We start from the raw sequence: 27216 nt of genomic DNA, 5'->3' as shown, positions 1-27216 counted from the left end.
CAGGTTTTGGGTCAGTCCATCTCCTCATGGGGGAGCGTGCCCAGCAAGCACCACTGGGGATCCGGCTGCCTGACCCCCCCCCCCCCCCCCCCAACGCACCCCCTCCCCTTCAGCAAAAATGCCTCGTCCTTAAGGGGGGGGGGGGGGGTTAGGCGGCCGTTCCCCAAAGAGTTAAAAAGGAAGTAAATATTGGCAGCCTCCATATTCTTCGCACTTCAGGTGTCCTTTAACTGATGGCTAGAACACAGCCAGAGTACCAGAAATCATCATTAAAATGCAACTGCAGGGGGTACCCAAGAATGTCAGGTATATCCCCTTACATTTTGTGGATTCTTTCAGATATCTCATTTCATACAGGTTTTAAAAAATTAAATGTCATGGGGCAGTAAATTAAATAGCAATACTAGAATAGTGTTCAGACTCAGACTTCTGACTTATGCAGCAAATTAGTCTGACAGAGAGACAGATACCACATTTACAGCTTTAGCCCCTCCTCCTTTATTTCTCACAATCTAAAAAACACACTGTTTACAATGTTAGAGAGGCAATTTAAGAAAATGAAAACAAAACTGTAAAACTTGTGAGCAACCAGCAGCACCTCCTGGTAAGCTGGAAAAATGACATATGCTAACACAATTGTAACTGAAGAATGGTTTTATTACAATAAATGTAGATTCAAAGCCACTTTAAAAGGACCACAAGATGCTTGTCTCCCAGTTTTTCACTACTGGTATTATCCATGTACCCGGCCCGCCAACAGGATTTCCTCTCCTTCCCCCCGATCTCTTTCTGCAGAGTTACGCTTCCACTTCCTGTGTCACGTCTCCATGGCGTCACATGACATGACGTGAGGACGTGCCAGCATATTAATATGCTGGCACGTCCTCACATCATGTCATGCGGCGCCCTGTAATATGCTGGCACGTCCCCACGTCATGTCAAGTGACTGCAGGGAGAGGGGGGGGGGGGGGGGGGGAAGGCGGGGAAGAATTTTAGGAATGCAGCTTATCTGTATGTTTTTGGGAAGTGGGAGGAACCTGGAGTGCCCGGAGGAAACCCACACAGACACAAGGAGAACATACAAACTGTGCAGATCACTATCTGCCCTCTGGCGACGGGATTTTTTAAATCGCATACTAATAACTACTAGAGTCAGTTACTTGCTTCTCCAGGAATACAGGTTTATGGCATGATTTAAAGGCCTTTGATTTTATTTATTTTATGTGACTACAGTAAAAACAGGTGCAAGTCAGTAGCCACAATATCAATGCATTCATACAGTATATACTTGTATTTTGGCAACAGTGGAGTGTGGAAAGAACAAAACTGCTTAATTTGAAAAGAACAAAATCGTAAAAGATTTTTATGGGATTACAGTATAATGATCTATTGTAAAGATGCTTTATGGACCTTAGATAAAATAGCTTGGGGCATGTGTAAAGGGTCTGACTGTCAAACAGCTTCTGATTCTCTCTAAGCAACCAACTGGTGCTCCTTTTTCATGTTCTAACCCAGTTATCTGCAAACTTGGTTCTCCAGCTGTTAAGGCACTACAAGTCCCACAATGCATTTGCCTTTAAGAATCATGACTGTGGCTGTCAGACTCCCGCAATGCATTGTGGGATTTGTAGTTCCTTAAAGGGAACCTGAAGCGTGTAAAGTTATTTAAAATAAACACATGATATTGCTGCAAATGAATATTACATACTAACCTCACTGTCAGTTCCTCGCAGAAGCTCACCATTTTCTTCTTACAGCGATCCCTTCCAGTTCTGACAATATTTTGTCAGAACTGAAATATACCAGTTGCTGTTAGTTATAGGTCAGCAGCTGTCAGTTACAACTGAATGTGCAAGGTAATGTCCATATTTACCTATGGCTCAAGTGAGTGATATTACAGTTTAACAGTGCGCTGACCAGGAAGCTGTTATGGGGTAATGGCCATTTTTAAAATGGAGGACAGAGAATTCCATTGATCACAGTGGACAAATGGGACGCAGGAGAGGAGAAAGAGATTGAGGAGTAGACTACACAGGAGGCAAGTATGACCTGTGTATGGTTATTTTGACTTTTTATTTTCAGTTCAGGTTCTCTTTAACAGCTGGAAAGCCAAGTTTGCAGATCACTGTTCTAACTAATCAGAGCAACAGGAAATATAGCAAGCGATTAGTTGCTAGGGTACGGACAAACCGTTTTAACTTTAAGCCACTTCATCCATAATGTGAGAAGAGGCCGGGCTGTCGGTATGACTCAGTGAAGAACTTGCTCTATCTTTTTAAATGTACAAAAGAAATCTAAAGGCCCGTAGCCACTACACAATGATGATTTTTCCAATGGCTGTTTTTTTTTTTAAGCGACAATCGTATCTGGGAGCTTGCTACGTGGGTACAGATGCACAATTACACAAACGTTTGGTGACGCGACGATAACCGTCACAGAAGATCAGATCTTTGACGACTCCGTGCAAAGTACCATGATCACTTGCCTTCCCGTCATGTGCCGTCACGTGTTCCCACACACAGGAAGGGCGGGTACACGCGACGCCCTTCCGGGGTCTTTAGGTGAGTATTCAGCTTGAATGGTCGCCTTGTAACAAACAGACATTAAAATTACAGTTTGGATTTAGAGAATACAATATTTATCTCCCAACTTCTTATTGTAAATATAGTTTTCTAGGCAGATGCAGCAAGACCAATGCACAGAAATCTGGAACCAAGGAAAGCAGTTGTTCAAAATAACTTTATTTTGTTCAAAAATTGAGATATGAATAGCTGCTCCAGGCCACTGTTTCCGTTTTGCTCCGGTTTTCATTGCACCTGTCTACATAAATCTCCCCCACTTTCTTAAAGGACAACTGAAGTGGAATAGGAATATGGAAGCTGCCATAGTTATTTTTTCATAAAGGGAGGGGGGGTGTCTTACTGGGGCTTCTCCTTGCCCCTTGCAAACGTCCTGTGTCCGCGGCAGGACAAACCGATCCTCCGGTCCCCCACAGCTAGCCAGTTTCCTTTCTGGCCAGGCGGATCACTCAAAACCAGTCTTATCAGCTGACCGACGGACTGTATACATGCCCAATTTGACGTTCGGACAACTGAACGACGGGACGTCCAAACGACCCGTCGTTTAAAAAAATCCGACGTGTGTATGGGCCTTTAGGGGCAGAGGATTAGCAGGGCAGCCAGGCAACTGGTAAATATGGCAGCCATCATATACCTCAGTAGTCCTTTAAATGCAAAAAAAAAAAGTTTCCAGATTCCTCATCTTTGTATAGAGACTTATTTTCGTACACTTTCCAGGAAGCACCATATGAACTGCCCTTCTCTATGTACAGCACTTCAGAGTACATTCTTTAGTATAATGAGAAGTAACAGGAATGTTTGGAAAAGATCTGAAAACAAACCCCCCACCCCAAGACCTGCTTTAAAAACAAGCAAATACAATCACCAAAATGCCCAAGAAAATGTGCTTTAAAGCCAAGTTCCCCAACCCTGTCCTCAAAACCCAACAACAGTGCATGTTTTGCAGGAAGCCACAAACATTCACGGGAGGAGTAAAGTGTCCCAGCATAGCTGATTATCTACCCCTTTGGTTTTCCAAAATGCATGCACTGTTGGTGGGCCTTGAGGACAGGGTTGGTGAACACTGCTTTAAAGAACAAGCGACACCCATGCTAACCTAGTAATAAAAAACACATATATAAGTAGATAAATACTACTTCTACTTACATAACAGATGTATTGTGCTATCCACGTAATGATTTTTGTGAATTTTATAAAGGAAAAGCAGAAAATCCTATTCTAGGCAGTGGCCATTTTGCCAAGCTAATGCTGACATCATATCCTCCCTGACTCTTGTTTTACCCCCTCCCTTCTCTTGCTCATTGTGTATTCATTAGCTGCCCTCCTCCCAGAGTCTTTTTTTTATTTACACATCCAATCACTGAGTCACCTCAGCCTTGCTTGTAAACACAAGTGATCAGCTAGGCAGGGAAATAAATGGAAGAGGAGGAATATATTATAAAAAAAAACTCCCAGCATTTAAAAGAACTCCCAGTATTCAACTTTCTGGCACTAGGGCCAGTGCTCCTAAAGTATGTGATAACTCCAAACCATAACAGCAGAAAAAGTTCTGAATGCAGGATTAGCATCTTTATCACTTAATACACTCAGACCAGTTGCTGTTGAAATTTGATTTTTATGGTGACAATACCGCTTTAAAAGGGAACCCAAAGAGAGGCATATGGAAACTGCCATATTAATTTCTATTTTAAACAATGCACATTGCCTGGTTGTCCTACTGATCCTGTGCCTCTATTACTTTTAGCCGTAAACTTTGAACAAGCATGCAGATCAGGTGTTTTCTGACTGAAGTATGGCTGTATTAGTTGCATGCTTGTTTCAGATGTGGGATTCAGACGAAGAGATCAGCAGGGTAGCCAGGCAACTGGTATAGTTTAAAAAGGAAATTAATATGGAAGCCTCTCTATTCTTCTCACTTCAGGTGTCCTTTAAATTATAAACAAGCACTGTCAAAATGGTTTCAGTACATGGAAAACAGTTTCATTAGTTGCACAAACATCACACCGCATACTGCAACACATATACAGGACATTGGCAGCGTCATACTCCTTGGTGTGGAGCAGATTATACACAGTTGGCTTAATTCATCTATGTAGTTTGCACTGTTCAGCTGGCGGTAGCATAGTGTGCGCTCTTTGATGTCCGCGCGCTCCTTGCAAAGTACATGCGCTAGTGCAGAGGAGCGATAATAAAGTATCATGGTGGCTGCCCTGCACTAGCTTGTGTACTTTGCAAGCGCACACATCAAAGAGTGCACGTAACACTACTGCTAGCGCGCATAGCGTGCAGTTACTTTTACCTCGCGCTCATTAATGTATGTCGATGAATCAAGCCCACTGTGTACTGTTACACGTTTACTCCTGCTGGCGTCACACAGGGACCTGAAGAACGATTTTCCCTGTGTTCTTGTTCTCTTCCATGCGGCGGTGAGCCTCTGCGATCTTCTCCAAGGGGTACACGCTGTCTACGATTGGCCGCAGCTGAACTGGACCACCAGGTGTAAAATATGGGAGGGCGTTTTCTGTGAATGCCTTAACCAGCTCTGCCTTGTACTGAAACACACAGAACAGCCATTTATAACTTACTGCCAGGATTTACAGTAAATATATGCAAATATGCCAATATTAAGGCGGAGACAGTAAAACCCCCATTATCCAGCATCAACAGGAATTGGCTGATGCCAGATAAGTTAGAAGAGAGTCAATGTTAAAAGTAAGCCTAGCTAAGAAACAGTACTATACTCCACACTGTATATTTACTATAAACTCTGTATGAATGTTGAAATACAGTAATAAAAAGGCAACTAAGACAAAGGACAGACTTAAAGGGACCCTGAGCAGTGGGTTACATTTAAAATTGGTACTTACCTGGGGCTTCCTCCAGCTCACCGTAGGCTGAGAGGCCCCCAGCGTCCTCCTGGCTCCGTTCCGCCTCCCACTGGCGACTCCGTTGCCGGGGACACTCCGGCTGAGTGTCGGCCCAAAGCTTCCTGTACTGTAACGCTCCGCGTCATAACGCAAGATAGGGGACAAACAGTCGCCCCAGAGGCGCTATTCGTGCTACTGATGAGCTACTGTTTGTCTCCTATCTTATTGCCTGATGAAGCGGCCTGTGCCTGCGAAACGCGTTGCATCTTTTGGGGTACCAATAATAAATTTGTTTAATTCAGACAGTATTTTGAGTCTGCTTTCAAGAGGCAAGTCCACCACTGCCTCCCAGCAATTTTTAAAATTTTTATTACCTTTTATCCTGCTGGCGCCTCTGTTCTCTTACGATAATACTGTGTCCACCCCTGGTGGAGGGGTGACCTACCCCTACTTTTCTGATCTACAGAGAGCGACATCTTAATCCTGAGTGAGGACAGGTCTAATCTCCTCACCTGCATCTACAGTGGTTGCCTAAGAGGTAACCCATGTTTATGAATATATTCATCTCACACTTACATTTATCCACGGTTTCCAATACATACTACACTATATTGGGCTCTCGGTGTTTACCATTTAGAGATTTATAACTGTATAAAGAAGTGTACAAATAGATTAATGTAATGCACCTGTTTGACTAGGGCCTCACCATATACTAACATGGATAGAGCCAGACCTGCCTTACTTACCTAATAAACAGCTATGGCCTCAATTCTGGTAGGGTTTTCAAACAAATTACCTCATGTATAGTAATTTACTTCATGAGGAAATGACATTTAGCAATTCTGGTAGGTTTTAGTCATGTTTTACCTCATGCTGTAAATTGAGGTCATTGGCATTCGTTTTACCGAAAATAGCTATTCTCATGGAAATTAGGAGGCATGTTAGCACATAATTTACCGATCAGTTTAAGACCTGCCTGTACCTGGAGGTAAAGGGGAGGAAAATACTGTATGAGGTATTTTACCTACAAAAAAAATATTTACCTCACATAGCTACCAGAATTGAGGCCATCGCCTCAATCTCACTAAAGTAACCATACGCAGAATAACTTTAGTGATCAATTCAATCACTGATGAAATGTTTCAGGGATCTAATGCCCCCAACATAGCCCAATTATTAAAGCCTGACTGGTTTCGGTTAGGCAGGGTTCACATTGATAATTGCGGAAAACTGAACTTTTCCCACATTCACAAAACGCACACAAATTTTGAAGTCTGAACCCTCTCTCTCACTTATTAAAATTTGCATGCGTTTTGCGAATGTGCAAAAATGCGTTTGCCGCACATTATTTAGTATTGATATAGCACTGACATCTTACGCAGCGCTGTACAGAGAATATAATTTTGTCACCAATTGTCCCTCAGAGGAGCTCACAATCTAATCCCTACCATAGTTGTATGTCTATGTATGTATCGTGTAGTGTATTTATTGTAGTCTAGGGCCATTTTTTTTTTGGGGGGGGGGGGGGGGGGGGAGACAAATGAACACATCTCTATGTTTTTGGGATGTGGGAGGAAACCGGAGTGCTCAGAGGAAACCCACGTAGACACGGGGAGAACATACAAACTCCTTGCAGATGTTGACCTGGCTGGGATTCGAACCGGGGACCAAGCGCTGCAAGGCAGTGATTACAGTGTGACCCTCACTGATAAGAAATTCCAACTATAAAACACTTTCCTAGCAGAAAATGGCTTCTGAGAGCATGAAAGATAAAAAGGGTCAATAGTTCATAGATTTTAGCTCTGGCATACTTCAATGAATGAGTCATTGAGCAAAAACAATAAAACAGTTAAAACTTAAAAAATAGATTTAAACTAAATAAAACTGTGGAATATCTTAAAAAGTCATTTTTAAGAGAAGGAAGATAGATACAATTGTTTATTTCATTAGTTTATTTTCGCCACGGGTGTTCTTTAAGCGGTTTGAAAAGTACCACAGCAGCTGCATTTGATTGGTTCATTCATTTTCAAGCTGCATAGATTTACATTTGATTAGGCAGTGGTCTCTGTCATCTACAAACTCTTTACAAATCCTTTGGGTATCACCTTTCTGTATTCCAATATGATGGACCTGCAAGGTGTCTTCTGTACAGAGAGGGCTGTGTATTAGGTCCTCCACACTGACTGGGGTTTCTTACCTTGCTTGACCGTGTTCTCAGCAGGCTGCCCAGGAGGCTTCCTCGTTTCCACAGCAGCTTTGTCAGGAAATCTCCATTAATCTGACCGGAGCCCATCAGCCCATAGACAACCCAGCGACCATCGGTGTTCAAAGCTTGCAGATTCTTCTCCCAGTGCGTCGCCCCCACACAGTCCAATATAATATCAGCTCCAACATCTACAGGACAAATTGGAGAAAGGCAGTGCAGTTATCTGTCTCACATACTAAATGAAAGGACGATGTGAACAATTATTCTAATACATCAGGGATAGGAGGCACCCAATAATACACTATATGCATTTGACAAATGTATTATATACTAGCTGATTGCTCAGGTGGCTGGTGTTGGCTCCGCCCACTTTTTCTAACCCTAAAGGTCCGTACACATGCCGGACTGCAGGCAACGACGGGTCTGTCGTCACCTCCCGCTGGGCGGGTTTTCAGCAGGCAGTCCGGCGTGTGTACAGTCTGTCGGCGGACTGATACGGCTGTTTCTGAGCGATCCGCCGGGTGGATCGCTCAGAAACAGCCGTATCAGTCTGCAGACAGACTGTACACACGCCGGACTGTCGCTGGAAAGCCCGCCCAGCGGGAGGTGACGACAGACCCGTCGTTGCCTGCAGTCCGGCGTGTGTACGAACCTTAACACACAATTACTCAATGACCTAGTTTGTGAGCTTTGCCGTCTTTGGCATCAATAATTTTCATTGAAATGAAACAAATCTGATTGGCTGTGGCTCCAACTCCTTTTCTGAATTTGAACCCCAGTCACACAATGACCAACTGTACCAGGTTTGAGGCTTGTGCCATTAACAGTACTTTGTAATTTACAATTTCAAAACGTAGACTATCGTTACATTTGCCAATATACTACTAGCCGATATATACCGATATATACTACTTGCCGACATTAGGCACTCAATTTTCCTCGCACCTCTATTTCATGCATGCGTCAAATGCTATAGATGCCGATTTTGCATCGAAATTTGCATCAGTTTGGAGAATTAAGATTAAATGAAAAACACTTGAGTGGCTAAATGTGAACATAGCACGGTGAGCCACGTCCCCTTTAAGAAAAGATGAATAAGGCCCGAATGGATTATCTGGGATAGCTGCAATGCATAGAAAACAAGCAGCAATCAAGTAGGAGATTTGCTAATGTTCCCTCAGTTTGCAGGATCACAACCACAAGCTCAAACAAGAAGGCTTACAATGTCCGTACAAGCTGTTTACCAATGTATTGCGGCTAAGCGGCACTCCCTGCAATATCTGAATGCACTGTGAGGAGATCTGACTCACAAGGTTTATTCAGCGCACAGAGGGCCAAATCAAACAGCACAGGAGACTCAAACGGGAACATTCAAAAGATGTTCATTTGACAGAACACCTGGGAAATTCTAAGCAGGAACAGAACTTGTGACGTCGGATTACCAGAAGAGTAAGGAGTGGACACGGCAAAGAGCACGTAAAATGGTCGCTGTATTGTGTCATCTCAATCTACATACACTATGACAGGTGTATTGATGTCAGTTCTGTGCCACACTATGTACATACTTAAAGTGGACCCAAAGCAAACCTCTGGACAAAGAATACATACTTAATTAAAGTGAGAGGGATATGGAGGCTGCCATATGTATTTCCTATTAACCGGTTCAGCGCCGCAGTGCCGAAAATCTCATGCATCCGAGCAACGTTCACCTCCCATTCATTCGCCTATAACTTTATTGCTACTTATCACAATGAATTGATCTATATCTTGTTTTTTCCGCCACTAATTAGGCTTTCTTTGGGTAGTACATTTTGCTAAGAATTATTTTTTTCTAAATCCATTTTAACAGGAAGATTAAGAAAGAAATGAAAAAAATTCATTATTTCTCAGTTTTTGGCCATTATAGTTTGAAATTAATATACGCTACCGTAATTAAAACTCATGTATTTTATTTGCCTATCTGTCCCAGTTATTACACCATTTAAACGATGTCCCTATCACAATTTATGGTGCCGATATTTCATTTAGAAATAAAAGGTGCATTTTTTCTATTTGCGTCCATCACTATTTATAAGCTTATAAATTTTAAATAATATAATAACATACTTTGACATGCATATTTAAAAAGTTCAGACCCTTGGGTAACTATTTATGATGTTTTTGTTTAGTTTTTTATTGAATTTTTTTTTTTAATAAAAAGTGTATGTGGGTAATTTTTGGTGTGGGAGGGAAATTGCTAATTTTAAATGTAAGATAATGTAATTCTTTAATTAAAACTGTGTGTGGGTGCAGTTTACTATTTGGCCACAAGATGGCCACAGTGAGAAAAGTCCTGGATGCGAACGATGTCGCATCCAGGAACTTAAATGCAGGGGAGTTGTTTCCTGGGGGGCAGAAATACCACGCTCTCTGGATAGAAAGCGTCGGTATTTCTGCGGGGAATTTAGATCGGTGAATGGGAATTATATTCCCATTCACTGATCAGGGGGCTAGCGGCGGGCAACGGGTGCGCGCGCGGCCGATCGCGCGCACCACGCAGGGAAAGCAGCAGTGCCTTTCTGGACGAGAAAGCTCGTTCAGAAAGGCCGAACTGGTTAAGTAATACCAGTTGCCTGGCTGTCCTGCTAATCCTCTGCCTCTAATACTTTCAGCCATAGACCCTGAACAAGCATGCAGCAGATCAGGTGTTTCTGACATTGTCAGATCTGACAAGATTAGCTGCATGCTTGTTTCTGGTGTGACTGAGACACTACTGCAGCCAAGTATCTCAGCAGGGCTGACAGGCATATATTTTTTCACAAACAAAAACCCCCAAGACCATCTGAAGCACAGATAAGGAGAAGAGGAGAAAAAAGGAGAAAAAACAAAAAGCAGTGTTGTTGCTCCCTTTTAAGCTTCTTTCTATTAAAGGACCACTATTGCAAAAAATGTAAAATTTAAAATACATGTAAACACATACAAATTAGAAGTACATTTCTTCCAGAGTAAAATGAGCCATAAATGGCTTTACTCCTATGTTCCTGTCACTTACAGTAGGTAGTAGAAATCTGACGAACCGACAGGTTTTGGGCTATTCCATTTTTTCATGGGGGATTCTCAGTATGGTCTTTTCTCTTTATAAAGACACTCCCTGAAAAGGATTTATACAAAGATGCTGGCCACCCTCCTTACTGGCTTCATACTTTGACAGTTGGGCGGCCTAACTGTCATTCGCTAAGTGCTTTTGAAAATTAAAAAAAAAAAAAACCTGAGAACCCCTAATGAAAAGATGGACTACTCCAAAGCCTGTCGGTTCTGTCAGATTTCTACTACCTACTGTAAGGGACAGCAACATGGGACAAAGGTAATTTATGGCTCATTTTACTATGGAAGAAATGTTCTTCTTATGTTTATGTGTTTACATGTATTTTATATTTTTTTTTATTTTAGTATTAGAGGTGATTTAACCACTTCACCTTCAGTGTTGTTTCACCTTATGCATCCGAGCAACTTTCACTGCCCATTCATTTGCCAATAAGTGTATCACTACTTATCACAACTAAATGATCCATATCTTGGTTTTTTCCGCCACCATTTAGGCTTTCTTTGGGTGGTACATTTTGCTAAGAATTTTATTATAAATCCATTTTAAACGGGAAGATTAAGAAAAAAATTGAAAAAACATTATTTCTCAGTTTTCGACCATTATAGTTTTAAAATTATACATGCTACTGTAATTAAAACCCATGTATTTTATATGCCCATTTGTCCCGGTTATTACACCGTTTCAATTATGTCCCTATTATGTATGGCGCCAATATTTTATTTGAAAATAAAAGTGCATTTTTTTCAGTTTTGCATCCATTGAGAGAAAAGTCCTGGATGTGAACGATGTCGCATCCAGGAACTTAAATGCAGGGGAGTTGTTTCCTGGGGGGCAGAAATACCACGCTCTCTGGATAGAAAGCGTCGGTATTTCTGCGGGGAATTTAGATCGGTGAATGGGAATTATATTCCCATTCACTGATCAGGGGGCTAGCGGCGGGCAACGGGTGCGCGCGCGGCCGATCGCGCGCACCACGCAGGGAAAGCAGCAGTGCCTTTCTGGACGAGAAAGCTCGTTCAGAAAGGCCGAACTGGTTAAGTAATACCAGTTGCCTGGCTGTCCTGCTAATCCTCTGCCTCTAATACTTTCAGCCATAGACCCTGAACAAGCATGCAGCAGATCAGGTGTTTCTGACATTGTCAGATCTGACAAGATTAGCTGCATGCTTGTTTCTGGTGTGACTGAGACACTACTGCAGCCAAGTATCTCAGCAGGGCTGACAGGCATATATTTTTTCACAAACAAAAACCCCCAAGACCATCTGAAGCACAGATAAGGAGAAGAGGAGAAAAAAGGAGAAAAAAGGAGAAAAAACAAAAAGCAGTGTTGTTGCTCCCTTTTAAGCTTCTTTCTATTAAAGGACCACTATTGCAAAAAATGTAAAATTTAAAATACATGTAAACACATACAAATTAGAAGTACATTTCTTCCAGAGTAAAATGAGCCATAAATGGCTTTACTCCTATGTTCCTGTCACTTACAGTAGGTAGTAGAAATCTGACGAACCGACAGGTTTTGGGCTATTCCATTTTTTCATGGGGGATTCTCAGTATGGTCTTTTCTCTTTATAAAGACACTCCCTGAAAAGGATTTATACAAAGATGCTGGCCACCCTCCTTACTGGCTTCATACTTTGACAGTTGGGCGGCCTAACTGTCATTCGCTAAGTGCTTTTGAAAATTAAAAAAAAAAACCTGAGAACCCCTAATGAAAAGATGGACTACTCCAAAGCCTGTCGGTTCTGTCAGATTTCTACTACCTACTGTAAGGGACAGCAACATGGGACAAAGGTAATTTATGGCTCATTTTACTATGGAAGAAATGTTCTTCTTATGTTTGTGTTTACATGTATTTTATATTTTTTTTTATTTTAGTATTAGAGGTGATTTAACCACTTCACCTTCAGTGTTGTTTCACCTTATGCATCCGAGCAACTTTCACTGCCCATTCATTTGCCAATAAGTGTATCACTACTTATCACAACTAAATGATCCATATCTTGGTTTTTTCCGCCACCATTTAGGCTTTCTTTGGGTGGTACATTTTGCTAAGAATTTTATTATAAATCCATTTTAAACGGGAAGATTAAGAAAAAAATTGAAAAAACATTATTTCTCAGTTTTCGACCATTATAGTTTTAAAATTATACATGCTACTGTAATTAAAACCCATGTATTTTATATGCCCATTTGTCCCGGTTATTACACCGTTTCAATTATGTCCCTATTATGTATGGCGCCAATATTTTATTTGAAAATAAAAGTGCATTTTTTTCAGTTTTGCATCCATTACTTATTACAAGCCCATAATTTAAAAAATAACAGCAATATGCCTTACTACATACAAAATTTAAAACGTTCAGTCCCTAAGGTAACTATGTATTATTTTTTTTGTATATTTTTTATTTTTATTTTTAACAAAAAAAAAAACATTTGTGTAGCTATTGGGGAGTGTGGGAGGTAAGGGCTAATTTTAAAAGTAAAAAAAAAATGTAATTATCTGGAAATTTTTATTTCCAGATATAATTTTAGTATTTGGTCACAAGATGTCCTAGCAGCTCACTTCTGGATGCGTAGTATTACTACGCAAAACAGAAGTAATGCAGGACAGAACAGTAGGGGCTTTGTGAAAGAAAGAGCCGTCTCTTAGACCACAGTTCCCCAACCCTGTCCTCAAGGCCCACCAACAGTACAAGTTTTGCAGAAAACCACAATCATGCACAGTTGTGGCAATTTGCGTCTCAGCAGAGCTGATTAACTGTAGTGAACACAAACTGCGCCTGCCAAGAACAGCTCCACTTCAATAAAACAATAAAAAATCCATAAAATATACACAGTATACTGGGTTTTTTCAGCGAGTATTCGCTATCACAAGTCCTCAGTTCACAGTCAATGTTAATGTGACAGCGCTCCTCTTCCTTTCTAGAAATTAAACAGAAACATATAGCCGCACATAGTGCATTACTGTCATCACAGATCACAAATTTCAAGCCCCCAAACGTGCATATGTGCTCAAAGGTGCTCCACTCGTGATCTCTCCACTCCCTCACACCAGCAGCTCACCAGATGGACACCACCTCGCTTTCCAGGTGGGTCTCGCACTTAGCCTTTAGAGCGGCCGACTCCAATCACAATTTCAATCACAATTTCCACAGGACTCTGGTTCACAGTTGAAAGATCCACATTTAATATTTAGTTCCACATGTAAAAAATAAATAAAAGCATACATAGCGTAATACAGTTTGCTAAAAAGTCAGGGCCTGCGCAGTTTCAGCGCACTCACGTAAGTAAGGAAATATCAGGCATCTCAGGCATCCCAGCCCATCAGTAAGTCTCCTCTGCTCGCGGCACCGGCGTCCCGATTTCCCCGCTCCTGGTAGCAGCCTATCCCCTCACCATCCGTGTCTCTCCTAAGGCCCAGTGACGTCAGCGCTCCTGATCACGCCCGGCAATTTGCGTCTCAGCAGAGCTGATTAACTACCTCTGTGGATTTCAGCAAAACATGCACGAATGGTGGGCCTTGAGGACAGGGTTGGGGAACATTAGACGACGTCGGTCTTTCATACGAGAACTTAGATCAATGAATGGGAACTGTGTTCCCACTCATTGATCTCTGGGCTAACTGAAGGCGGCGGGATCGCGCGCGTCTGTTAGTGGCAGTAGTGTAGCCTATCTGGACAGAAATATCCGTCCAGATAGGATTAAGTGCTTAAAGAGCAGCGATAGTGAAAATAACATAATGAATGAATAATTTTTTTTTTACAATATTCATTTATAAATTATTGAATAAGCCCTTTCCCAATGTAAAATCTTTCCCTGATTTACATTCTGAAATTGATCATAGGTGGCAACATGTTTACTGCCGTCAGGTGATCTCTACAGAATGTTTGGTTACTGAGAGTTCTGAAGCCAGTACAAAATATACCTGGTCTCCCAGAATGCTCAGGGGGGATAATTCCACACAGCTTAGCATTCTAGGCTAAGCATCACAGGGCGGGCGGAGCTACACACCAATATATAGATACAAGAAGTGTTTCTGATGATGAAACCAGTAAGATTACTGTGAGAGTGGGTATCCTGAATAATTTACTGCATTCTAATGTATGTTGTTACAGTGCCTCTTTGAAAAGATCATAGTGTTTATTACTGTGGGTGGCACTGCTATGAGGAATCACTCTTTGCGTTAGTGATTAACCTGTGCTTGTAAAGTAGCAGTGCTGAACTTACTATTTGTGGCCTCCAAACATTTCGTGCCAAAGTCCTCTTCTTTATAGTTGAAGCCGGCAGCAGCGCCCAGCTTCTTGGCAAACTCAAGTTTGTCTGCTGAACCAGCAGTCACCATAGGAACGGCTCCAGCCAAACGGCACAACTGGATGGCTGCCGTGCCGACCCCGCTAGCTCCTGCGTGTATCAAGACTGTCTCGCCCTTCTGGACTTTGCCTGTGTACAACAAATGCAGAAGACAGCATTGTAAGATATATATCACTGATGCCCAGAACAACATATAAGAAACCTATTTAAATGTGTTTCCACTTTTTGTTTAAAGAGAAATATCCTCTGATCCTCAGTTCTAAGAACTTTTGTTTTTAGTGCATGAAAGGGTTATTAGATTTACTTCCATTTTCTCATTTATCAATAAGCTGCATTGAGCTCTCCAGGCTGCCTGTAGAGAGGTATGCGACTCATACTAGTAAGTGATATTAACAAAGATGACATCACTTTGGGCCAAAAGCAGTAGGCGAATTATATAGTCCATAAGGTGTTGAGACTGGTTTTAACCGTCCCTCTGAACATAACTAACAAGAGCAAGCATATGCCAGGTAAAATTATTCCACCAGATTGAGACTAGGTAGACTAGAAAGATGTGGGCACCAGACCACTGAAAACCTTGTTGAATATTGATGGTCTTGTTATCCAGAGGCACAGCCACACACCTTGGTCCCACAGCGGTCTGACCATCTTCCATCTAGTACCAATCCCTCTACAACTTCTACTTTGCCCAGTAAAATGAAGCCACTTGTGCATGGCTTTTTCCTCCTCGCTAAGATGACTTTGTTCTACTGGGCATGTGCAGACCTTCCTTGCATATGCCCAGCACAAAGAGGCTTGTACTTGAACAGGAGCACAGCCACAAGAAAAAAAAAAACTAGGGTCCCAGGCAACAACAGTGGGCTTGCTGAGGCTCTGGGAAATCCAGACTATAAGGCCTCTTTCACATCAGGACGTTGCGTTTTAGGGGACGTTAAGGTCGCATAAAGTGCCCCTAACGCAACGCCTGGTGGTGATAGAGGACGTCAGAATGAGCCGCGTTATGCAGCTCAAAAGACTGCGGAGACCATGTGATCGGAACACTCCGCATCACGTGGTCCCGCCAGCCAATCAGCACACAAAGCGGCCGCTCCAGGAAGAAATCCATTACGTCAGCAGTGCAGTGAATATTAACTAGCCATGTGGCTAATCACTGAGCATGTGCACACAGTCTAACGCGGCTAAAACCGCGTACAACGCACAGCACGCTGCACTTTCATAGAACGTGCAGCCTTATGCTTTAACGCAAGGTGGCACTGTGAACAGCCCATTGATTTTTCATTGCTGTGAGTTGGGCTGCGTTACAGGCTGCTCTAACGTGCGCCTATAACGTCCCACTGTGAAAGCAGCCTAAAAGGACATGGGAACCTTGATTAGCACCAACTTGCTACTTTATAAACGGATATATCAGGCTCGAGGCCATCCCCAAAAAATTAAAGTCTGAAATAGATGGATAGAGTCCCATGATACAGTAATGCCTAATCTTGATTGTCTTTCTACCTTGACCAACAGATTTTATCCTTTAAATTCTACATTGTTATAACCTCATCTAGATCTAGAAGTAGGCAGGACAATACTGGAGAAGATCTTTATGTACCATATACATATAAACATTTTTGGAAAGTTTAATGTATAGCATAAGTTCTGAAAGTATACTGGAGGTAAAATAGTAAAAAAAAAATGTCTTCTGTATTGAGCTTAGGTGCCGTAGAGCGCCACTTATGTTTGTATTATAATGCTGAAAATTACAATAAATTTTTTTTTTTAAAAACTGAAATCGTTGAAATCTGTTTGTTTGGACCCCTATTACATTTTTGAAATGCTGGGCTGTGGGGTCGGTACAAAAATCCTCCAACGCCAATGTTTATAAAACCACCAACTCCAGGTACCCAAAATTGCTCCGACTCTGTTTCCTCAACTCAGACTCCTTAGTCTAATACTTACCAGGGCCGTGGAGTTGGTACAAAAATCATCTGACTCCTCAGTTTATGAAACCACTGACTACCGGTTAGGGTTGCCGCGGTATACCGCTATGACGGTATACCGCGGTTTGATTGTGCATGGTAATGATACCATGCACAATCTCGTTCAACCGGTTTTCGGGGGGCAGGGCAACATAGCGGCAGGCGCACAAACAGCGTCAGGGATAAGTAAATACTCACTTGCCGGGTCCTGCACGCTGTACTGGCTTCATTCTTCTTCCTGTTATTGTGTCACATTTCCCTGAAACAGTGCTGGCGCTATTACAAGATGATGAAGAACAGGAAGTAGAATGAAGCCAGTACAGAGTACAGGACCCGGCAAGTGAGCATTTACTTATCCCTGCCGCTGCTATCCTCCTCAATCCCCCCCCCCTCCCAGGCTCTCCATACTGCAGGCACCTATCCTGGCTACACCTATCCCTGGCTACCTATGCTGCGGCCACCTAATTCTGGCTACACCTATCCCTGGCTACCTATGAGCCTTGCATTGCAGTAAGTTCAGGGGAAAGTGTGGTCACAAAGTAGTAGTGATGATTAGGGCCATTTATAGGCATAGGCAGTATAAAGAAACCATTGTGCACTCCTGGGCTTGAGGGTCCCGCTTTATCATCAGGGATATCAGAGATTAAATAAAGTACCATGCCTGCGTTAAGAGCAATCTTTATTATGTTCAGCACCATAGCTCATACCCTTTCCCCAACGGAAATTCTGAACTAAAGTCCCCAAGCCATCCCCTTCTGTCCTGGTCAGTGGCGGAGCTGTGATCTTTCAGCAGCTGCTGGTGGCAAAAGTCCCATCGCTATGCAACTCCCGCTTGTGTGGTGCCATACTAGCACTGACGTGTTTGGGGATGGTCAGCAGTGTCCTGGGTGTGACAGGCCAAGAGGAATGCAGTAGCCTCGAGGTGACAGGACAGAGGGGAGTAGCATACAGTGTGGGATATTGTGGCCTTCATATGAGTCCAGGATGAAAAGGGATGGAGGGATTATGGGTAATTTCTACATTGAGGACATTACTGGGGAGGCTCATTATTACCAAGTGGGGAGGAAGATAGGATAATGTAGAACATAATGAAGTAAAATCACTCACCCACAAAGTGCAGGAGTTGGTATGCGGTGAGCCAGGCCTCAGGGACGGAGGCAGCGTCTGTGTCCGTCATTCCAGCAGGGATTGGCATGAGCTGGCAGGAGTGTACATTAACATACTGTGCATTACCTCCACCAGCCAGAAGGGCCATCACACGGTCACCGATCTTCCAGCGCCCATCAGCACCCGGACCAAGCGCCACCACTTTACCCGCTGCTTCCAGACCCAAAATCTGACTGGCTCCAGGGGGCACGGCATACTTCCCCCTCCTCTGCAAAACCAATAAAAGCTCACTGCAGAACTCTGAACTGAACAAGGAAGCTTACAATTAGAAAACAGTTACCTATGGCAATTGCTCAGATCGTGATCAATGTAAAGTAAACCTTCAGTCACAGGAAGTGGACAGCACTGCTCTCCATGTGGCCAAGCAGAAATCCTACAGCCTAGTATTTTCCTCTATATCTCGGTACTTTGATGTACATATTGCTATACCAGAACCAGCGATGGATGAAGAAGTAATGGGGGCCCTAGGCAAGGTAATAGATTTGGGGCCCCCTTGTGGTCCTTTTGGGTAAGCTGAAGGGGGAGAGAGATCAGAGAAGGTGGCTGGTGGGCCCATTGACATCCAGTAGGCCCCAAGCACCTGCTTAGGTTACCTGGCGGATGATCCTGCTCTGACCAGAACTGTCACCAAATGCCTGAACGGTTCTTTGTCTGGCCTCTGTTTGGAGTAAAGGTCGCCATACACTGCCAGATGGCCACCCGACTGAGCCAAAAGATAGATCCCTAGCTGATCAAAATCTGATCAGAGAGGCATCGGTCACTGCCAATCACTGCAAATAGATTTTTAATAGATTTCAGCAAGACCAGTCAACCAGCTGGTCCGATGAATGCGATTGGTCAGGTGCACTAACGGGATGAAGACACATACCCAATCCGCTCAATGGAATGGATCCAAAAAATAGATTATTCCATTGATCAGATTGGGTATGTGTTCCCTTCCCATTAGAGGACATGAATGAACCCAAGTGATCGCATTTATCCGGTTGATAGCTCAGGAAATTGGAACATTATGCTTTACAAAAGCATTACCTGGAAAAGGACTTCTACAAAGGTACTGGCCAGTCTGAGATGCTAAAAGAAAATGGTGAGAATCCTCAGTGAGGAGATGGACTAGTCCAAAACCGGTCAGGCCTGTCAGATTTATACTACCTACTGTGAGGCACAAGAAAAGAGTAATTTACTGTGCATTGTAGTCTGTGACAAATGTACATCTTGTATGTATCCATTTTACAATTCTTCATGAAAGTGATCCTGGGAGCTCCTAGGTTAAAAATAATAATAATAATAATAAAAACAAACCTCCTCAGAGGCGTAACTAGAAATCACTGGGCCCCCACTGCAAAACTCTGAATGGATGCCCCGCCCCGATTTCTGCACGGGTAAACTGAGAACCAATGTAATTCAATTGGCTAGTGCACACGTGAATTTGTTTTCCTCATGCAGATAAAAACAGTAGAGAAACACTGAAGGCATTTTCTCAGACGCAGTCATTAGAACAACTGTGCAGAGAGCAGAACGTTTTTTCTCTCTGTGCCCTTAGTTGTCAGTCTCTCAGGACAGGAAAAAAAAAAAAATTCTCCCTCCACAGGGCCCCCTGCGGATGCATCTATTGCAGTGTCTATTGTTACGCCACTGAACCTCCCCCTAAGGAAGGTTCATAAATGGTGTGTTTTGGGGGTGCAGCGAGCATATACTTACCTACGGGCTTCTGATCTCTATCCCCAGACTATCCACGTGCCTCCGTCTTGCTTCTGCAAGCCGTAGCCGCAGAGATGTCACAGGCCCCGGCTGCCACAGTGCATGCCAGGAGATGTAGTCCATTAATGTGATTACATCTCCCAGACGGTACTGTAGATGTAGTCACATTAATGGACTACATCTCCCAGCATGCACTGCAACAAATGTGGTATGCAACACTGTGGCACATGAAGAAGCAAGATGGAGGCACATGTATACACGGGAAACTAGAGAGCAAACCCTCATAGGTTAGTACATGCTTGCTACCCTCCCCATAACAGACACCATTTACGAGCTTCCCTTAGGAGGGTATTTGTTTTATTCCTTGTTCAGTTCTGTACTCAGTTCCATTTAAAGTGGGATAAAACTGTATTTTCCTACTTTTTAATACCCATACAGTTATCATATTTGCTTTTGTGTACAATATTGTCTGTCTGCACATTACAAATCCCCAAAGTACAGTTCATCTGCGCTGAAATCTGCCTTTACATTTTATTGCATAGCTGCTGTATTCATATATTAAAATCTATCTAGTGATCACTTCTCAGTTCTTTCTGATTCTCAGTTCAGCTCAGTTTTAGCAGTTTGCTAAAGTTTACTAAATGTGTCTGACAAAGAAATGTAAACAAAAGATACGGTTATCACCTCTTTTGATGCTGCCAGAAGCTGCCCACTGAAGCAAGGAGCTTTCCACTGGAAAGCTCTTTGCTACAGTGGGCAGCTTCTGGCAGCTTCAAAGTTTCCATTGAAGATGAAAGTGCTGTGTTTAACTGTTTGGAAGCTGTTCAGCCACAATTTGTTTGTGAGGTAGTAGATTTTATGCTGTAAATAATCTTTTAGTGCAAAGAGGAAATGCCGAGTTTCATACAACTTCAAGTCTGATTCTACACACCTGTAGTAAATCTGCCCGGTTCAGCGCACTGGCATGAACTTCTACCAGAACTTCTCCCTCCTTTGGTACCGGCTTGCTGACTTCTTTAACATACAGGTTTTCTGGCTCTCCGGGAACATCAAAATGTGCTGCCAACATCTTCCCTGCAACACAAAGAAAATGACATGCCAGCATGTACCAGTCTCATAATCCTCAGCCAGGCCGAGTGCCAGGGTGCTGGAGAGGTGTCCCCTGGCATAGGCGTGGCTCTTGCACAATGGCAGGCGACAGGAGCAGACATGTTATTACTCCACTGTTCATGAATGGATGTTATAGTAAAAGTTTATAATCTACTATCTTCCTATACTACTACAATCTTTGTCCAAACCGGGGAGATTTCTGGACTTCTGGCCTTACTTAGCGTCTAATTTCCACACACACACATATATATATACATATACACACACACACACACACACACACACATATATATATTTTTTTAATTTATTTATATTGCTATACAAGCCCAAAACTGACGGCGAGCCTACATTTCTCTCTTTGGCCTTAGCAACAATGCTCTACGTCCTCTGTTAGGAGTACTGTTGCCATGCAGCTGTCCGCAATCACCAAACTTTCTGTAGGAGTAATTAGATGCACAGAACAAAAGGCCATGTTACACATTTTCAGCACTTGGGGCGAACCACTGACTGACAGTAAACTTTGAAACTCCTATCTGAATGCACTGAGGTTTTTCTCAAGAAACGGGGCACATCTCTTTAAGGTAAGACTCCAGGGTAAAAAGTTTTCTTTCTTGTTTAATAGAGTGGGGAAGGATTAAAAGCTTGGTCCAGTTTGTACTGGGGTTCCTGTCTGCATTGTACTGGGGTTCCTGTCTGCATTGAGTAAAGACCCCACTGTCGCTATGACACGAAGTGAGAGAATCCTCTCAATGAAGACACAGACAGCAACCCTCCCACAGTTCCCTACAGAGTGTCATTCAGTATGGCGCCACTCTAATTATAGCTCATGTGCTAATTCCCCCCCCCCCCATATGCTTAGCTTTAATATAGTACAATTATTGCATGCAAAAAGAGCAAGCTGGATAGTTATACTCACCTGTTCACCCTGCAGATCCTTCCATGCTCATGTCCTTTTCCAGGCACATACACACCCATCAGTGCATCAGTGTGGTGATGTGACGCAACAGTCGTGACCATTGCTGTGGCTGGAAGACTGAGACAGTGTGCTTGGCTGGAAAAGGACTGGAAGGGAGTGTAGACGTGAGAATAACCAGTCTAGTAGGCGCAATCCAGTGTGTTCCTCCCATGCACTACTCTACACAGGGACTGGGAGAGGGAGCTTGAGGTACTCCTCAAATCGTGTCTCAGTGAACCACTTTGGGAACCTCTAGTCCGGTGATGGCTAACCTTGGCACTCCAGCTGTGGTGGAACTACAAGTCCCATGAGGCATTGCAATACTCTGACAGCTCTAAGCATAACTCGGGGAGGCAGAGGCATGATGGGATTTGTAGCTTTGTCACAGCTGGAGTGCCAAGGTTAGCCATCACTGCTCTAGTCTAATATCTGTGCCAAGTAAGCTACCTAGAGAGATGGTTGATGAGATGCAAATAATTCTGAGTTGATATAGAATTAAGTAATTTTATTTTTTTCACGCCAACTTAAAGTTTACCAGGGCTGTGGCTAAACGAAGATTTGATACTCACCCACTGCTTCTTTCTGATGCTTAAACACCTCTGTGTCTCACGCCGTCCTCCGCAGTCTGCCGTTCAGTCGCAATCAACCCCGGTAACATGCTCAGTCACGTCCAGTTTGGGTCTACTGCGCGCGGGAGGTTGGCGTGGGACACAGACCGGTTCAGGCATCAGGAAGCTGTGGGCGAGTACCAAATCTTTGTTTAGCCACAGCTCTGGTTTACGTTAAAGAATAACTGAGGTGAAGAAGATTTGTATGTACAAGGAGCAGTCTTCATGACCACTGTTCCCCCCATTCACCTCTGTGCCCCTCTATTCTCTTGTAAGACCCATCAGAAGCTGCTTCCTGGTTGGTCAGCTCAGCAGCATTTGGCCACAGGAGCACGATCAATGACATGCGCTGCCGGGCCTACCACCAGGGCACTGATGCGGACCTGGCCGACACGGAAGCAGCTTCTGATGGCTCTTATGAGAGAACGGAGTGGGACAGAGGAGAATGGTGGGAGCAGTGAGCATGAGGACTGCTGCCTATAAATCCCTGCCTCCCCCGTTCTAACAATCTTCTTCCCCTCAGTTGTCCTTTAAGCATCCTGAAATCTAACCTATCAAATCCCACCTTGGCATTTGATTACTCCATTTTCAAGCTGAATTATTTGCATAAACATATGCATAATTCTGCATCAACTCAAAAATGATTTGCCTGTAATATAGTAAAAGAAGAGGGTCAGCTCCTCGGGACGGAGCAGACTAGGTTGTAGAGCTGGAGACACAGAGCTTTGGAGGGACCAACGTGGAACATCATCTGAAGCCCAGCAATAGGATGGGCAAGAGCAGGCTGCGTGCCTAAGTGAAGAGACAAAGGGCTTGATTCACAAAGCCGTGCTAACTGTTTAGCACGGGTGTGCTAAACAGTTAGCACGTGAAGTGCCGTTCGCGGACTTTTGCACGCACAAAGTGCTGCGATTCGTGCGATTGCGGACTTTTGAGTGCGCAAAGGTCCGCGATCGGCACTTCACGTGCTAACTGTTTAGCACACCCGTGCTAAACAGTTAGCACGGCTTTGTGAATCAAGCCCAAAGAAGCTACTAACTGGTCAGCACCGCCACCTGCAGTCACCTACTTGCCTGGGCCTCTTGGATTTGCATGTGCTACCATCAAATTTGCACTAAATTCTCAATCACACTATGTGCTCCGCTGACAGCACTGACAAACCGCAGGCAGCGTGTGATCCGCACGGTTACACGAAAATCCAAACACTTTCAAGTTACCGTTCAAAGTACAGCTGTGTGTACCTGCTTGTTGAGATGCAGGCGGGATCATTTTATCGCACAATGCATCAGGTTCTATTTTGACATCTGTGCTTTGACTCACAGCGACAAGCAAGCCGTGTGTTGGGAATGTATGCACGAAATCGTGCAAGCGTTATGCAGTGTAAACAAGTCCTTAGACAGGGGTCAAGCTTATGGAAATCACAGGCGTTTTGCTGCAAGTGTGAAAACATAAGTAATGCTTTCCTATGGGACTGCTGCGCTTTCAGGACCCATCTGTGATTGAGTATAGCGTTTAAAAAAAAAAAAAAAAGATAAAACCTGCACTACTTTTCAATACAATGCATGTAATTCCTCATTGTGATTTACTGATTAAAGTAAAAAAAAAAAAAAAAAAAAAAACACAAGCGTTCAATCACAGACATGCGCATATCATGCGGAAATACCCTGCGGGGGATCGTCTGCGTTGATCACGACCTACAGTGGCGTAACAAAGGAGCTAGGGGCCCTGGTGTGAGTTTACATGTGGCCCCAAACACTCTATAGATATGGAGCCCCGAAACCTACCAAGGATATTGTCTGAAAGGTGTAATCAGAATAAGAAAGTAGCTTTTTTATGATTATCAATATTCATTGCAAATGTAAAGGTGATGATTATTACCAGCATAACACTAATGAAAAACGAATAAGATAGATGAAGGAGAGCCCCTAGTGGACCCCTCTGGCCCAAGGGCCCCGATGCGGTGCTCATTGTGGCAGACCGGTATTCCAACCTCGGCATCCCACATGGCTCAGCCTCTGCCTCCCTACATTTGCATACATGTGCATGATCTGCTATTTTTTTTATTTTTAGCAGTAGTAAGAACACACTGTAACTAACTTGCTCTCAGCATAAACAGCTCATAGTGTACATTCTGGATTTGGCATCTCAGTACTATAAAATGTAATATAGCTCCCTACAACTCACACATGCAATAATTATGTAACACAGAAACATTTAACTAAAACCCTAAATGCAAATTAGCATTTGTTCTGTTGATAACAGCAGCATAAATGTGAACATAGAACAACTATCCTGAATGTTTGAGCTAGGAGTCCTGGACATGTTATAGCTGCAATATATGGACAGTCCCCCTGCACTTCTGCTATGTACAGTATAGTAATATAGGCAGAGCTACAGCAGTTGTCACATCTGCACTCACCCTCCATGCTGGCTCTGGCTGTCACTGTGTACACTTTAGAAGTCCGGATAAGTTCATTAGTCTTCAGACTGTACCACTCCTCACCAGGGTGATCCACTATTATGTTATTGAAGTAAACCCCTGTTGAAGTAATTTTTTCACATATGATAGGCTAGATGTTTATTATAAATTAAGCCTTAGTTACTGCTTCAGGCTTTTCACAGAACGACGTGCTGAGAAGCATTTTGACCCCCCTCCCCCATACGGCAGAATGGTTTATTCCGCTCGCTCTCGCTGTCTCATGCTTATTCACGGTTTTAAAGCCACGCCCACTTGTAGAAGAGTTCATCCCAGGATTTGGGCTGGTTTGTTAAAGTGGAACCCCCGCCTGCCACAGCAGTAGTCTGTTTTGGGAATACCTATGACTATGATAAAATAAGGTCCAGATTTTTTAATTTTGCAAGCAAATAACATGTATCTGGAGACTGGAAAATATCTTTATCCTGAGTGTCCTGAGTTTCATTAGAGCATGTAATTAGCCTGTAAACTAAAAAAATAAGCACCTCACCAATAGGTTCTGTTGTTATAAGGCAGGGTTCACACTTGCGAGGCTAACGTGCAAATTTCATGCATGCACATTTGCATTAAATCTGACAGCCCATATTGAACACTTCAGCCTTCCGTGTTGTATCACCTTATGCATCCGAGCAACGTTCACCTCCCATGAATTCGCCAATAACTTTATCACTACTTATCACAATGAATTGATCTATATCTTGTTTTTTCCACCACTAATTGGGCTTTCTTTGGGTGGTACATTTTGCTAAGAATTATTTTTTTCTAAATGCATTTTAACGGGAATTAAAATGGAAAAAAAATCATTATTTCTCAGTTCTCAGCCATTATAGCTTTAAAATAATACATGCTACCATAATTAAAACCACTTATTTTATTTGCCTATTTGTCCCGGTTATTACACCATTTAAATTATGTCCCTATAACAATGTATGGCATAAGTTTTTTATTTGGGAAAAAAGGTGTATTTTTTCAATTTGCGTCCATCACTATTTACAGGCTTATAATTTAAAAAATGATAGTAATATACTGTCGTGACATGCCTATTAAAAAAGTTCAGACTCTTAGGTAACGATTTATGCTGTTTGTTTGTTTTAATTGTAATTTTTTTTAAATAAAAAATGTTATTTGGGGTTTTTTGGAGTGGGGAGGTAAACAGATACTTTTAAATGTAATTGATTGTGTATATTTAAAAAAATATATATATGTAGATGTACTTTTACTATTTGGCCACAAGATGGCGACAGTGATTTTTTTGTTATTCATCCTTTAAGTGAGAGCTCTCGCTTACAGGAACAGAAGGGATGACATGACACTTAGAAAAATTTGCGGCTTTTTAGAGAAGCTGTCGGTTTTTCATACGATGATACAGATCAATGAATGGGAACTGTGTTCATCAAGTAGTTAATCAATGCGCTCATTTAAAGGACAACTGAAAAGAGAAGGATATGGCGGCTGCCATATTTTTTTAAGCAATACCAGTTGCCTGGCTGTCCTGCTAATCCTCTGCCTCAAATACTTTTAGCCATAGACCCTGAACAAGCATGCAGCAGATCAGGTGTTTCTGACATAATTTTCAGATCTGACAAGATTAGCTGCATGAGTGTTGCTAGTGTGATTCAGACCCTACTGCAGCCAAATAGATCAGCAGTGCTGCCAGGCAACTGGTATTGTTTAAAGAGAAATTCTGACCAAGAATTTAACTTTATCCCAATCAGTAGCTGATACCCCCTTTTACATGAGAAATCTATTCCTTTTCACAAACAGACCATCAAGGGGCGCTGTATGACTGATATTGTGGTGAAACCCCTCCCACAAGAGACTGTGAGGACTGTGGTACTCCTGGCAGTTTCCTGCAGGAAGAAGGGCTTTCCGCTGAGTGGCAGTGATGTTGGGATTCTATTCGCTGGAGATGGTGGTGCCTAGGAGACGGGTAGAGGATACTCTGGCCACCTCAGTGCCACCAATGTAGATTGGAGGAGGGGTGGGGGAAGTCTTCCTGAAGTCCTCGATCAGCTCCACAGTACACTGCCATCCCATCTAGAATATTACAGTGTTTCTGGTTGAAACATTGTCAGTTTGAGCCTGGGTGCAGCAACAACCCACAGGACCCCCTCTGTGAAATAAGCATGATTCAAATATTCCCCCCCCCCCCCCCCCCCCAGGTAGCTGGTAAAACACACACACACACCTTTCC

General features: G+C 43.0%; 2 protein-coding genes across 2 annotated transcripts in view; one reads left to right on the top strand and one right to left on the bottom strand.

Annotated features, from left to right (window-relative positions):
• LOC137571308 (uncharacterized) overlaps positions 1 to 27216 on the top strand; it is a 130915-nt gene that overhangs the window by 57248 nt on the left and 46451 nt on the right. The window lies entirely within an intron of this gene.
• Positions 637 to 25367, bottom strand: TP53I3 (tumor protein p53 inducible protein 3). Its single transcript, XM_068280254.1, has 6 exons — positions 24966 to 25367; positions 20805 to 20947; positions 18116 to 18383; positions 14964 to 15176; positions 7644 to 7840; positions 637 to 5131 (listed from the first exon to the last, which is right to left on the bottom strand). Exons 1-6 carry the CDS (start codon positions 24970 to 24972, stop codon positions 4949 to 4951), a joined length of 1011 nt encoding a protein of 336 aa, XP_068136355.1. The 5' UTR covers positions 24973 to 25367; the 3' UTR covers positions 637 to 4948.

This window comes from Hyperolius riggenbachi, chromosome 4 (assembly GCF_040937935.1).
Source record: "Hyperolius riggenbachi isolate aHypRig1 chromosome 4, aHypRig1.pri, whole genome shotgun sequence".
Taxonomy (NCBI): Eukaryota; Metazoa; Chordata; class Amphibia; order Anura; family Hyperoliidae; genus Hyperolius; species Hyperolius riggenbachi.
This window is presented reverse-complemented; position numbering and strand designations above follow the sequence as displayed.